Below are 15,994 nucleotides of genomic sequence, written 5' to 3'. Positions count from 1 at the left end.
GCCAACAGTAACTCATCTACCGTGCCCCGCCATGGTGGTATAGTGGTTATGGAGCTCGACTGCTGACCCGAAGGTCGCGGGATCGAATCCTGGCTGTGGCAGCTGCATTTTCTATGGAGGCGAAAATGTTTGAGGCCCATGTACTTAGATTTAGGTGCATATTAAAGAACCTCAGGTGGTCGAAATTTCCGGAGCCCTCCACTACAGCGTCTCTCATAATCGTATTGTGGTTTTGGGATGTTAAACCCCAGATATTATTATTATTAACTCATCTACCGCAATAACAGAAGCGCCGGAGAAAAATTTTTCAGAACAGTATTTTAACGTTGGTGTCAAAGAAACTGGATCTCGGTTTACCTGTGAGAGGACACATTCCGTACTTTGAGGATAAGTAAATGCCCCGAGTAACGTATCATGATAGTTCACACAAAAATGACGTTACTATAGTAGCAGAGCTGCAATTGTGATTTTTATCAGGCAAAGAAAATTATCAGAGCCATAATCAGAGTGCAATTCAGCAGGATATTTTATTTTCATGCACGCGCAACTTGTTGGTTGATACGTTACCAAAAAAAGCATTGTACCATATTCAACACCAGAATCATTGCTAGTGCATAAGTATGTTATGAAGTAGTAATGTTTTGAAAAAGACACTGTCAAGAAAGAACACTGGTAACAGTATATCACTGCACAAATATACACCGTTTTACACATGACACAGAAGTTTCACTGCCACAAAAGGTGGACCGAAGATGATATCTCGCACTATAAGCTTGTTCTTTACAAACAGCGGCTCTATTTTCTCGGAAGTGGCGCTGCAGGAGAGGTAGCACATTTGCTTTTAGCCGAGCTGCTTTTTGCAAAGAATATTCCATGCGGATATTTGTGTATGTTGTATCGGCTGCTGTGTCACAGACTGGCTGTCCACTGCGCACGCGTAAAGTTTCTTTGCTCTGTTCCCTTCTCCCTTTCCCCTCACCACGATCTTATATTAACGCCCTACTGCAGATAATAAACATTCATTCTTTACCTGCCTTTGCAAAACGTGTGAACGTGCGTTCCTTTCGTGCCGAGGCCAGTAGGGCGCGGCGACACAACAGTGTAACTGAGATTGGCTGCGCCTTCACAGCCAAGCCACTAATTTTATGAGCGTACTATCCGATACAGCCCAAAGAGCACTTAAAAAATAAGTCTACGTGCAGTGAGCATTGTTAGACGTGGTATCTCGTGGCGCAAACAAGCGCTGTTTTCGAAGGTCTGTTCAAAGTATACAGCTTAATAGGGGCAACTGCAGTTCTTTTACATTAAACATAGGCATCCATTAGGTCAATCGTCATATAGCAGACAATGCCCTGTGGGCACTTTTGGTCGCGATCAGGGCCGATCCGGATTAGGCTTGATCTGGATCAGGTGCTGCTACACGGTCACTTTAATAGCGATTGGGTTTGATCGAGACGATCGCAATATACTCATCGACATCTGGCTTCCAGATTGCGATTTGACTTACATTTGCGCTAAACTCGATCCGGATTAGTTTGTACTCTATATAGTAGCAATGATTGTCGATCGCGATCAAAAAGTTTGATTGGGATTGACTCTGATCCCGATGAAAAGGGCTCTTTTTCCAACAAAACAATGGCGATGACGGCCACCACAGATAATTGTTAGGTTTTCGAAGATGTATTGTGTGCGTCAAAAAGTGATGGAGGGGAAGCTGGTGTAGTGCTGAATGTTCCAAGAACAGAGCAATGAAGACCAGGAATGTCTGTTGTCACTCGTTTCCCTCCAACAGTCAACTCATCCCCTGGCAAGAACGCTTTTGTGTCACTGTAAACATTGCACGAAACAGCTGCCCGTTTCGGTTTCGACTCATTGGTTTTTGGTTATTTAAAATTATTGACGAGTCTCTAAGCAGATTGAACCACCCCAGCAATTGCAGCGCTGTCAATGCCATCTGAAAACAGCAATATCTTAACATGGTAAAAAATATGCTGGAGTTCCCCTTTAACGCCCGTCCGTCTTGAGCATTGCTTTATAACTCTCAAAAAGAAGATATATCATGCTCCTTAAGGTTAAGGTGCTCCTTAAGGCTCCTCAAGGTCTGGCATGTCCAGCTTTTATTGAATGACTCCTTTGCAATTGCCACACTAACTACCGTATTTTCTTCTGGTGTATAAGACCTACCTTTTTTCTGATATTTTTCGCTGTTGCGTCTTATACAACGGTGCGTCTTGTATATGCAAAAAGTCATGCAATTCTGCGAGACCAATTGTCCCCATATAGAATTCATGAGTACGATAAACTGAGGCCGAGAGCATTCTTAAAAATATATCTAATTTTTTTATAACAACGAAGCAGCTGCAGTCTTAGATGTCAGCTACTTGCTGTTCAAGCAGTGCGGCCACCACGGAGATTACGGCCGCAATAAAAGCCACCACTGTCGCGTGCCCCATTGTACTGTTTGAATTGTTTGTTCTTAAACGAAGCATTAAACCCATGGAACTGAGGCAATAAATAACAAAGGGCACCGCAATGGTTCGTTGTAACGTTGTAACGCCCACAGTATCAGTTACAAAAGCGAAAGTACCACTTCGTTATCATCATCATCAGTTTCCGTGTGAGACGTCACTGCAGTCCAGCAGTAGCCGCAGCATCCGGCTTCCGGTCGCCATTTACGTTTTGTATGCGTGTGTGTAGGTGGTGCGTTCGTCAGGGGCGTAGGCAGAAATTTTTTTCGGGGGGGGGGCACCTCCTTGATCTGTAGTGGGGACGAGCAGGCAGATGTGGTCGAGTGTCATTTTCTGCTCTGTATGCTATGGCAAAAAAAAATTTCGGGGGGGGGGGCACGGGCCCGGGTGTGCCCTAACGTGGCTACGCCCCTGGCGTTCGTTGTTTATGTGTTCCCGCCAAGTCTCATAATGTCGTAGAGGTATGGTAGCCACCATATAGGCAACGCCAACGATGGGCTTCAAGGTGCTTACAACGCTGCGTAAAAGTTACTCAGAGGCCGACAAAGGCAACCCAACGATGCTGCCAACCGAGGTGGAAGAACTTTTGACAGTGCACCGGAGGATGTGGCTTCGAATCCAGTGGAATAAATAACGGTTTTCTGCACCTTAATAAAACTGCTGCTTACAGAGATATTCAGTGCCATACTACGCATTTTGCAATGAATGTACTCTGCGTGCATCATTGTGTTTTATTATGTTGACAGAGTTAAATATAGATGCGTCTTATCTATAATTTTTTTTCCGCGAAAGTTGTAAAAAGTAGGGGGTGCGTCTTATACAAAGGTGCGACTTATACACCGGAATATATGGCATGTAATAGTGTGTATGATGTCTGGCATAAACCTGTGCGCCGGTCCCAAATTCGCCGGCGGCGGCGGGCCGGTGTTTCCACCTCCAGTGATGGCACATGAACAGCGCGGGGTTCATCGGATCAGCGGCGGCGTGGCGTGGGCTTGGGAGGAGGGGGGTATATTCAAGAGCTTGTGGAGAGAGAAATTTGTCCCTTGAATTCTGGAAAAAATCTGTTTCGCTGAAAAGGCAAAGCAGTGATTGATTGCGATAGCAACATGTCGTAATGTCATACGAACTAAGGCTAGCACCTAACTCTTCTTGGTCTGACCTCGTGTAACTCTACAAAACGCTCGTATATGGGAATACGGCCGCTTCCGGGAGACAATCGGTTTTCACGCAGTTGGTCATATCAGCGGTCACAGCACGAAACGGTGAGATCACAGCGTGCAGAAGGGTATACGAGCCGTTTGCTGATGTCTGCCGAGATAGCACGTGCCAGCGCTCGCGACCGTGCCCTTATAGTCAAAGTTCATAATTGTTGCTCGAACCACGCACCCCCCCCCCCCTACCCAGGCGTCCTTTCATGCTCCTTCGCCCAGCGAAAGACGGGCAGGGCGTTTCCTTTCTGGTTGAGGAGCAATTGACAGCAGGACTCGCACGCGGGGTGATGTTATCAAATGCGCCCTCCGAGCGACGGAGATGGCCAGCTTGTTTCATCTCTGCTTCAGCCATGTTCCTCGCGAGCTTTTACTCGCGGGTACAACATAGGATGCGCGGAGCGATGTTATCGATTTGGACTTTATACAGAACATGACGGCGACGGTGAAGGCCTGTCCAGAGTGTCAATATAATTGTTATCGCAATCAAAAAACATACAAAAATTGTGGAAGTAGGCTCGCCTTTTTTCTGTGAAGCTGTATCGTTTCCACTGTAAAGAATTCGTCCGTTCGAAGAATCAAATGATCCGATGCCTTTTCCATTGGTTTCATTCTCGCCTTCACTACCCTTCTTGCAGGCGATATCTCCTTGGCACATAGTTCTTCATAAAGCACGCGTACAATGTCAGCACCAAGCGTTGAGCCAATCAGGATTTCGCACTTGTCGACAAAACCTTTCATATCTGCTTGCGCAGTCGGAAACACACGCAATGGAGCAAAATCAGTTGATTGGGCACACTAGTCACGCGAGACAAGGAAGAACGGGTAGGCGACTGCATGGCAAAGTAGGGTGGGAGACAATTCACAACTGATATTTCTTGTATATGGACGAATTGAGAGTATGTGCCCTAATAATGTCACGTGAATCACCGTTCTGGAGTCACAAAATGTGCTAAAAAGACAAGAAACAGCAAGAGAAAATAATGCGCTAGATTTTGTATTTTCAGAGGCTATTTTGGGGCCTTCTAAAGAGACAGGACGTGCAAAGACGGACACAAGAGAGTAATCAAGACACCACAAACACCGTTAACAACTGAAAAATCATACAGCGGCAGAGAAGAAGAGACACAAATACTCATTTGCTCATTTCCAGGGAAGAGGCGATACCTATCAATCAAGTGTGCGTGGTGGTGTATGTGAGAGATAACTGGTCACTCTCTTGACTGCTGTCTTGTGTCCATGTTTGCATGTCATGTCATTTTAACATGAATGCCTACCAACTAGCTCAGCTATCTGTTATTGCAAGTTTTTCATTACCTTTACTTCTATATATATTTGTCGATTCGCTCGAGTAAAAATGAAAGGAAAAAAGTGTACTAATGCATCAATATATATTACTTATCTATTTTATTTATCTATGCACAGTGCACTAGGTCCAAGTCTCCACGAATATGCTATCCAGTGAGTTGCTTCGTCGCCCTTTAAGGCTGGAGGACACCGCAGCGTTGAGGTCGGGCAATACTCGGAGACCTCTGAAGGAGAGAAAGATACGACTTCCGGGGAGCTATTCTCAGTGTGTCCATCTAAAGGAGATGTCCACAGTCCATTTTGGCAGAGCGCATTCAGTTTTTCGAAAAAGCGGTGAGCCGTCGTGTCACTTCACTCTTCACCACGCCGACGCACTGACACCGCCAGCACATTCCCATCGCAAGAAGTATGTGAACAAAATGTACAAAAACAGGAACTTGTCAAGCCTGAACTTGCATATGAATGTGTCACAGATGTTTGAGAACAATGCAGGGAATGCGTACCGACCTTCACAAGTGCGTTAAATGGGCTGCTGCATTAAACCTAATTCTATGGCTAACGCGATCAGAGTTTATGCAGGGCTGCTGAGACGGGCGCCCAAAAGCGAATCTCTGTGGGCTGCGTTTGTTGCGTTGAAGAGCATTCCATCCCTCTCATTTGTGTCGAGAGTTGCGAAAGCTTCATGACGTCAAAATGAGGCTGAGGAAGAAGAACCGGAAACGGGGTGCACTGCTAGCCGAACTCCAGCCAATCAGCGGCATTCGAACTGGACAGCCCACTAGGGGGACACATCGAGAATAACTCCCCAGCCATAAACAATGAAACAGAAGCATGCTGGGAGTTGTGACCAAAGCATGGAGCACGAGGGGGGAGCGGCGTTGGAGGCGGTTGGCTTGTGGACGTTAGGCGTGCGCGCTTGTCATTGTTTTTTTTCCATGAGCCCACCACAAAAAGTAAATGAAACAAGAGCATGGTGGGAATTGTGACACGAACCCAAGGAGGTAGTGGCTTCAGAGGAGGTTGTCTTGTAGACGCTAGTCGCACTCCCGCCTAAATTTTTCTTCTCCATGGCTGAAGCGCATTCAGTCCCTTTCATTTGTGTCGAGAGCTGCTCGCCGAGCTCCCGCCAATCATCGGCGGCTGAAATGGACAGTCCATTACATGGACACATTCGAGAAGAGCTCCCATGGTGAAGCGGTGTATTTTAGGTCCAGATTCCCCGTTCATATTAAAATAAAAGACAACCCAGGCAGCACGCCGGCATTGGACCAATCTCGGAACAATGTTGGTAAACATTGGCAGAAATATTGGTCCTGCGTTGGCTTTTGGGGGTTTGCTACACCTAAATGTGCATTGGTCCAATATTGGATGCCAATGACTTTCCAATAATGGCAAGGATGGCTGTAGCCAACATTGTCCGTCCAACATATCGCCAATAATGGCAAGGATGGCTGTAGCCAACATTGTCCGTCGTACGTATCGCCAACATTGTATAAATATTGGCAGCTCCAATATTTTTTGCCAGCCTTTATAGTTGGCTGCACCATCGTTCTTTCATTTCCAGCGTTTAACGCTGGTTCTTGCCAGCCTTTTCGTTAGCTATGTCAATATCTTTACGACATTTTCCACTAAATGTGTAGTTTAACGTGAGGTAGATTTTTGTGCACGTAAATAAATGCATGTTGCCCACGCTTTTGCTTTTAGGCAAGCAGCAGGGATAATCAGCGTACAAAAGCTGAGAGTACACACAAGTTTATTCTGCATGTATACATATGGCAAAGATACTGCAAGTTTTGAAAATAATTTCGCATTTCGCGCTTTGTTCTGCTGACCGCTTGCTGGCAGATAACAGCTGCACAGAACCTACACTAATTACCTTGAATAACGCCCTTATATTAGAAATCAGGGAAACGAGACCACTCACAAACACGCACAGCCCTCCCTAGGTGTTAGCGCTTATTTGATTTGTCAGTTCACCGAAGGTTCAAAAGGAAGTCAGTGAAAAGCGAAGCGTGATACAAAATGAAATAAATGAACATCTACACGTGAACAGACATTCGATACAGCCGAGATCCATAGCCACGTTGAACTACCAGGAAGTTCATCGCCTATTTATTAATTAAAAGGTGACTGCGGCAAGAGCTTGAAAGTCTGCGACAACTTTACAACTAATAAAAATTTGTGTGTTACAAATCCATCATTTCTTTGCGCGAATTGAGCGGCGAAGGGCAAATGAAAAACGGGTGTTAAGCTGACGTACTACAACGCGAGAAAAGAACAAAACAACAAACGCAAATGCAGAAACATCGCTAAGGGCGAGGACTTAACTAACCTGCTTCGACGCGCACAGCAAAGCCCACCACATGGGTATTCACAAAGTAACAATTTTAGAGAAAATACACGGTAATGTAGACGTTAATAAACGCAGCACATATTTCACGTATGAAAAACACGGAAAGTAACATGCGATTAAGGAAAGAAACGACTTACTGAACGCGATACGAACACAAAAATCCGGCGGAAAGTTTGCGAGTTGTCAGGACACATCGGCGCTCATCTGCGGATCGCTCTTCAAAAGTCAAAACAATCAAGTCCGATGAAGAACAGGACAGCTGCCTTCTCACTATGGCATCGTCGTCGAATCTCCGTATCCATAGAATCGCGGCATCCTGTCTCGGTATCCGACTCCGTTTTTTCCCGATGACTCTTGACTGAATACTGAGGGGCGCGCGGCGGCGCGCGCGCCCGCCGATACCGGGAGCCCGAACGAGGGAAAGTAACCGCCAGTCCGCCACTGACTGACGAAGAATAGCCGCCGGCCAGAAGGGGCCGAAACGCGTACGCATCTTCCGAGGTGCCGTCGTTCCCGCCATCTCCCTCCCCCCCCCCCCCTCTCGTTTTCAAAGGCATTGAAAGCCCGGAGCCACGTTTGAACCGTCGTGGGCGGAGCAGCCGTCAAGTGACAAGTGTTTTATGACCAGCCACCCCCGCGCAACCCCACTGCCGGGAGGAAAGGAAGTAAAATTGCTGAGCAAAACATGGCGTCGCGCTGCTTCTCCGGCCTCCCGATCACCGAGAACATTTGTTCGAAGTGAACACGTCTGGTTGCGTGAAGCGTTGAGAGTCCAAACATAACTCATCGCTCATTTGGAGATTCCGCGGGCGATACCGTAGTATTGGAGAGCACGTCGCTGTAGCACGCACACAAATAAGTTACAATCCTGTAATCCAACCAGTCGTGTAGCAAACACAAAAATACGTGGTGTGGTTGAAGTGACATGAAATGTTTTGATTGTTCGCCGCTAATAAAGCCGTCAGAAAAATTTCGGTGCGCGTGCGCAAAAGAAGCATACTAGAATTCTATTCTACTCCATTAACTCATCAACGCTATATACAGCTTCAATCAATGTAAAGGCAGGGTTTTTTTTATACAGTTGCGTTGTGTACGTTGGCTGTATCACACAATTAACTTTTAACAAGCATTGAAAAGTGAGATGTTGTGCTGTGTTTCCTTTCTCATAGATGTATTTCCAGCAGCGCGCAAAACTCACTTGAAAACTTGGTACTTATTTTACATTGCTCAACATCTCTAAAACAAATTTTGTCCAACTGTTTAGGATATATTTTGTGCCACACTAAATGCCAACTTAAAAATCAAGACCCTGTGTGCGCCATTGTTCCCTTTCTTATAGAATGGAATTTCCAGTTTTGTTTGTTGACTGACAACAATGGACTGTTTTTGCCATCTTTATACAGTAAAAGCTCGTTACTTCCACACTCATTAATTCGGAAAGTCAGATAATTAGGACTTGTTCTCTGGTCCCGCCAAGCATCTTTATTGTTTAATGGCTCCGAACGCTCGGTAATTCGGTCATATTTGGCCGCAACCGGGTTAATTCGGACGAACCTCAGAACGCGCCAAGCGCCAAGCGCCGCAAATATGCGATGCAAAGGAGCGAAAACGACACTCGCGGACGGCCGAAACGGCCGCTGGCTTTCAGAAATGCGGGGTCGTCATCTACAATCGCGTTGTTATACGTAATAAGGAATGGGTTCAGAGCACGTTTCGGATTAGGACTCGACCGGGCCGCTCCCACGTCGGAACAGAAATACCAAGTCTCTTTTGCGTCGCGGGCCCGTTGGACGGCCCATAGCTGTTCTCGAGTCCGGGGCTAGTAAAAGCATGCAGCCTCCCAGTTGGATGGCGTGATGCCTTCGCCGCCGTGTAACGCGGGGCTTTTGTAGAATATTTGTAGAATAAAGCAATCTGATAATAACCAGAAATCTTCTTTGAGGTGCGCTGGATGCCGGACAAAGTGATTTTCATAATAGCGTGCATGCGCAGGTGGTGGCTTGATTCGGGCTAACCTTCACTCAGTGATGGTAAGAGGGGAAAAAAACATTCTTGCCGATACATTGGAGCGACAACGTGTAAGTCTGGACAATATTGTCCGGCGCGTAGCATTGGCCGTCCAATATTGTTTAACCAGTCAGACTGACTGGACAATATATCCGATCTACTGCCATTACTTACCCAATATTGTTTTACCAACGGATAAGCTGGCCCAATATTGCCATCCATACGGCCTGGTTCTGCCAATATCGTATGTACATCGGCAACCATGGGCCGTTGTTGCCAACCTCAAAGAATGGCGCGACCAATATTGTATGTTGGCTGGCAAAGATGGACCATTATTGGCATCCTTGTAGGCTGGCTTGCCAACATTGGTTTTATAGTGGTTTGTATGGGCCATCATTGGGCCATCGTTTGCCAACGTATAAACAATATTGGACCAATGTGCTGTGCTGCCTGGGAAACGGCAGTGTGCCACAATTATTGCGCACGGCGGCGGCGGCGTCATCACTCTCGGGACTTCGGAGGCGGCACGAGCGGCGTGAGTAAAAATAGGTGGTGGCGGCGTACAGGTCTAGTCTGGCATATATTGAATGATTCCTCAACCCACACCAGAATAACCACTAGGCTAGTTCATCGCGCAACATGTGTGACTGTTCAGAACGGCAGGAACACGTCGTGTGCCTTGTTACTGGTAGCGGTACAAGTGATAGAGCTTATCGTTTGAAAGTGCATGTGTGCTGCTCGTAGTAATCCGACCAAAGTGCTTTTATCATTGTCCTGCTGTACAAACTGCGTGACCTCGAAATTGCAATGGCAGTGGCGCTGGCGAGGTCAACTACATTATTGCGATTGCTGTATTGGTTTTAGTTTTGTATCGGATTGCAGTGTTCCAGTGCCCAAAGATGACCAGTGCCCATGGATGATTCCAGTCATTTTCATGAAAGATAAGATAGGCACGCATGTGAAGTGGATAAATGCTGTAATGATTCATTCATGATGGTACTAAGTGCATACGCAAGACGAGGGACAAAAGATATGTTGATTTGATCCAACTAGCCCAAATCACTACTCTGTTGTGTAATAATTCATTGTTAAGTATATTTTTTTTATGCTTAAATCTCCCTGGGGCAGATTGAAAATAGGTGATTTCAATGGAAAATGATGTGTGTTCAATGATCAGAATCATAATAGCGCGGAAGCAACACAAAGAACAAGAAGGGATGCAGACAAGCTCTTTCGTTTCACAATAAAGTTTAGTTGAAAGATAGCGCTCGTCTGGGTCCCTTCTTGTCCTTTGTGTTGCTTCCACGCTATTACGATTCTGATCATGGAGCACCAACTAGTCCAATGTGCCAACCTTCTAAGTGTGTTCAACATGTTCAGTGTATCCAAGTGCTGCGTAGCAGATGTCACAGTATAAGAATCATTAATATGGTCGCCACTGGTGTCGAGTGCATATAAGACAAACGCTTGACATTGAATTATCTAGCAAAGGCTAACTTGAGGATAGCAGTAATGAAAGTTTGGTCCTATAGAAATAATGTATGGTCACTAACCAGTACCTTCAGTCAAGATCGAATTACCGTAACTGAAAGATTGTAATTAACCAGAGTTGGATTGCTGGAAGTCTAGTGTAATTTTGTGTGGGATGCAACTGAGTTACATTGAGTGACACTCCCCATATGCTCAGGTGGTGCTGGATCTGACTAAGGGTGTAACGTTTGTCATCACGGGCGTCTTCATGCTGCTCGTGTTTGGCTTGGAGCAAGGGCTGGAGCACTTCAGCCCAAGCTGGCCGTACGTGGCACTGACGAGTGCCTACTTTGCCCTGACCGAGCGCGCATGCCAGGATCGGCTGCCCACTGTGCTAGGCTGGCTGCAGTTGGCTTCCCTGGAGAATCTGGAACCCCTGTGGGTGCCTGTATTGTGCCGATTGGCCTCCTCCCTGGCCACCCTGCTGCTCGTGGTGGCCGTCTCCTTCTGGGGTGGTGGCCATGGTGGGGGTGCCTGGGGTCTCTGCCTGCTTGCCAGCTACTTCAACGTCTACTTGGGCCTCAAAGTGAGAACCACTTGTCAAGCATTTATTACATGCTATATGCAACTCCTCAAATTTCTTTGCAGTACAGAGCCAGACTGTCAGCCATGTGAGAGGTCGATTGGTCAGTTCACTAATTGGTAGATTGAATGTTCAGCTGGTCGTTCCGCAGACATCCGTCAGGGCTTTAGCACTGCTTTCAATTGCAGTGTGTTCCCTGTGATGCAGCACCGAGGGGAATGTCTTAATGTTACGGACATATGCGGCCTTACAGCGTCTATTGTTCAACAATAATGGCAAATTCCACTGGGAGACCTGGAGTGGCCGCCGAAATCCTGGAGCGAGCACTCGGATTGCACCAAGCCAAATTTGCCAGTAAAACACGTGAATGCTCCGCATCAGGTCACTCTGGAAGTTGTTTATGCATATGTCACGTAAACCGGCTCCGGAAACTATTTCTGCTTCCGCTCTGTGCGTTTCCGTGGGTCGCCACTGCAAAATGCACATTTCGACCATGCAGTTTCATAAAGCAGGCGGGCCGTTTTCTTGTGTTGTGCTGACAAATGTGGACGAGCACATGGAACTATCTTCTTCGTCGTAGTCTATGATCTTCGGGCGTGTGCACAGCAGCTCAGGGAACATTTCTTTAATCATCATGTTGTAGAGCACATACAGTTCATCATCATCACTGCTGCTACTACTGCCACAAATTGTTCACTGCTGCTACTACTGCCACAAATTGTGCTTTCGCTATCACTCAGAGCAAGAAGCAAATCAGCAGCTCATACAGCAGAGTCAAATGACGCCATTTTAGGCACATAAACAAGTGCGCAGGATGATCAGACACCGCCTCAAAAAACTCTGAAGACAACCGAGTTGCCAGACTGTACCGAAATGACGCCACCGCGTTGCCCGAGTTTCGGCGACATCCGCCTCTGGGAAAGGTGGCAACTCTAGCTATAGTGCATGTGCCGGCCGCACCTCCATTGGAAGCGCTGCAGCGTGGGGGCCAAGCGGGACGAGACAGAGGCATTTTTTGTTTTTCTCCTTCGGCTAACGAAGCCAACAAAGTGGTGTCAGCGAAATTCTTCTCAGTGACGTCTCAAGCTTTGTCTGTGTTTTGTCATGCTGCGGCGTATATGACTGCATGAACTTGAGTTTCTGGGCTATGTTGCATGTCACAAGCAGTCACTCGACACTGTTGATGCTAAGTTGTCGACGAGGAAAGACAAGCCTGTAGGTTCGAAGTAGGGGAATTGTCCGAGGGGCTCATTTTCTATATTATACACAACTAATTAAACCAACATACAATTAAGCCAAGGAAAGCATGGGGGACATAAGTTAACTGCATTGTAATCATTCAATTGTTACAATACAGTTAAAGGGACACTAAAGGCAAATATTAAGTCGACGTTGATTGTTGAAATAGCGGTCCAGAAACGTCGTAGCGCTGCTTTTGTGCCAAGGAAGTGCTTATTTTGAAATAAAATCACGTTTTTAGTGGTCCGCATCGCGTTAGCGCGCTGCAAATCTCCCGCCTGAAAATACGACTCTCATACGTCACTGCTGCCGTGCCCAACGTTACCCGCTTTTACTGCGCGGCCGCCGACACTAGTAGCAGCCGAGCGGAAGTAGCGGGACCCACAGTAGCAACAACGGCGCTGCGGCAAAGACTTGCTCGGATGGGCACATTCAAAGCCGTCACCAAGTTGCGATTGGTCTCGTAATCCTCAGTACGAAAGTGCAGCAAGCACACACGCAGAGGTTTTGACTGTTTAGCACACTGGCGCAATGGCATGACACTAAGCCACTTCGAGCGTAAGGGTTCATTCCGCGGCACCCAGTGAAGAGACACACCGGTTTCCTTGCTGCAGCACTGGCGTTGTGCACCATTCGGGCATCCGGCAATATCACACGCATGCGGCATTTTGTCGAACTTTCTGTCAGAGCGACTTTCACGAGCGCGCAAAACACGCACGGCAGTATGCGATCCCGAAACTACCACTGAGACGGGCGAGGCACAGCTCGGCGAAAACGGAACCTTTGAACCACGCGCGCCGTTCCCCATGGCAACGCCACGGAGGTTTTGTTTTCCATGAATCAAGCGGAAACGAACAAACAGCATTTTATTACGTCTTTTGATGCTCAGAATGTTCTTTTTTTACTGCTGCTAGTTTGATTACTAGTGATTTATTGTAGGCCGACTTCCCTACGTCATCGGGATCACTTGGAAAATGTCCCACTCGTGGCGCTCATCATGTGATACATTTAGCTTAATTTCTCGGTAAGTAGGGCACTGCTGTTGATAATATTGCCGTTTTAGAAGTTGTCATACATTGGGCTTTCACTCTGACATAAATTGTTATTTGCCTTTAGTGTCCCTTTAAGAAACCACAAATAATGTTCCCAATGCTTTCCTTGGCTTAATTGTTTGTCGATTTCATTAAGCGGTTGTTGGACGTTCAGTACGCAAGTAGAGTGTGGAGCAGGAAACAAAAGAAGCTCTTTACATACACTGCACAGCAATGCACAAGATAATACAAATGGCGACAAAAGAGAAACAATTAAATTAGCAAAATGTATATGAGATTGACCAGTGGATACCGCACACTACAAGTAGAAAAACGAATTCAGAAATTAGGACAGTGCGCGAATCGCCAATTCACTACTGCAAAAACAAACTTAACAGCGGTTAACTAAAACGAAAGTTAAAGAATTAAACAAAAGTTGGCATGACTGTGATTGCAAGTGAGCCAGAGTGATAACCCACAAAAGCAATCTCATACGCATGACTACCTGCAGTTTTTCCCATGGGAAACATTCTTTTCCCTGGTTCTTAGCTGGTGCATCGTGCTGTTCATATCTGGTTCGGGGTATGCTGTCCCGGTTTTCAACGAAACGTCGTCGCCGCCGGCCAGCGTTCGAACACCCCCTTCAGTACTTCCTGGCTCAAAATATATAATCCCTTCACGATCAAGGCATCCGTCTTTACTACAGTGGCATTTTAATAATACTCACTTTGATTTCGCTGGGAACAAATTTGACACAGGCCGACCATAGTCGAGCACGAAGTGATCCATCGCAGGGTAGCGAAATAACTTTTCTTTGATGTGAGCTTTCATAAGGAAAGTGCCGTGTCACCATTTCCATTTCGCTGCGAACAAATTTGACACAGGCACACCGTAGTAGAGCACAAAGTGAGCCATCGCAGGGTAGCGAAATAACTTTTCTTTGATGTGAGCTTTCATAAGGAAAGTGGCGTGTCACCATTTCCATTTCGCTGCGAACGAATTCGACACAGGCAGACCGTAGTAGAGCACAAAGTGAGCCATCGCAGGGTAGCGAAATAACTTTTCTTTGGTGTGAGCTTTCATAAGGAAAGTGGCGTGTCACCATTTCCATTTCACTGTGATTTCGTTGTATACCTTACAAGCAGACTATTTCGGTGAAATGTGTGTGAGATTAGTTTAACCAGGGATGCAACAACTGCGCCAATTGTGCCAATTTGATACAATTCCTTATTTTTGCGCCATGCTGAGCCAAAACCGTGAAATTGGTTAAAATTGCACCATGCTGAGCCAAAATGCTTGACCATCTTAAAATTTTCTCAGTTGCGCAAATTTGAGCAAGAAATGGAGGCCGCGTTGGTCATCTGCAGTGTGGGCATCGTCATCCAATACAGACATGCAGACCCTAACCCCTTGCGAAAAAAAAAAAAACTCAGTTTCGCCGCAAGGACGAAGCAATGAATGCGATAGCAACGAATTGTAATGTTATACGAAGTGAGGCTGGCAGCAAACTCTTTTGTATCCGATAACTCTACAAAACATTGGTGTAAGGAAAACGACCGCCCGCTGATGGCTGCCGAGATAGCGCACGCGCCAGCGATCGCAACCGCGACCTTAGAATCAAAGTTCAAAGTTGCTACTCGAGCGACAGGCCCCCCCCGCCCCCTCTCGCGTCTTTTCATGCTCATTCAAGACGGGCGGGGCGTTTCCTCTATGCTTTGATGGCAGGCTTCCCGAGCGGAGTGGTGTTATCGCATACGCCCTCCGAGCGACGGAGATGGGCTGGCTCGTTTGATATCTGCTTTAGCCACGTTTGTCGCCCGCATTCGCGTGCTTTTACCCGCGGTAGAACATACTGTGCCCAGGGATATGTTATCTATTAGGACTTTATATGGGAGATGATGGCAAAAACTCGTTGAGAGTGTCCATATAGTTGCTATCGCAATAGAAAAGGACAGTAGTTCTGCAGAGCGCTTTTTAAGCCACTTTTGGCGCAGTACACTGGTGTCCTGCGGAAAAGCATGCTGAGATTTAGAAGGGGCTATTAGTACTATAGCTGTCAGGGACACGGCACATTTTGATCCTTAATTACTCATTTGTGCACGCGTCGTGTAATTAAGAGCACTAGTATGATCGCTGACGCCTACAAAATTATTTGCAATCATTTGGAGCTGCTGTGCACGGTGGTTCTGTGGCCTTGAGAAACAATGGACATTGGACAATGGACAATCATTAAGGCATCGTCCACTTTGGCCAACATAACAGCTACCACAAGTCAAAGGCAGTTTATAAACTGTATTTTTTGCGCAGTCAACGAAAGAAGTTTT

At 46.5% G+C, this 15,994-nt stretch overlaps 1 protein-coding gene across 5 annotated transcripts in view; it reads left to right on the top strand.

Moving 5' to 3' along the window:
- Positions 1-15,994, top strand: part of LOC119394520 (uncharacterized) — an 85,089-nt gene that overhangs the window by 54,309 nt on the left and 14,786 nt on the right. For all 5 annotated transcript variants that reach the window (XM_037661845.2, XM_037661843.2, XM_037661844.2 and 2 more), the window contains one exon: positions 11,035-11,403. In XM_037661845.2, coding sequence (XP_037517773.1) covers positions 11,035-11,403 — 369 coding nt within the window. The remainder of the gene's footprint in view (positions 1-11,034; positions 11,404-15,994) is intronic.

The sequence above is a fragment of the Rhipicephalus sanguineus genome, chromosome 5 (genome assembly GCF_013339695.2).
Source record: "Rhipicephalus sanguineus isolate Rsan-2018 chromosome 5, BIME_Rsan_1.4, whole genome shotgun sequence".
NCBI lineage: Eukaryota > Metazoa > Arthropoda > Arachnida > Ixodida > Ixodidae > Rhipicephalus > Rhipicephalus sanguineus.
This window is presented reverse-complemented; position numbering and strand designations above follow the sequence as displayed.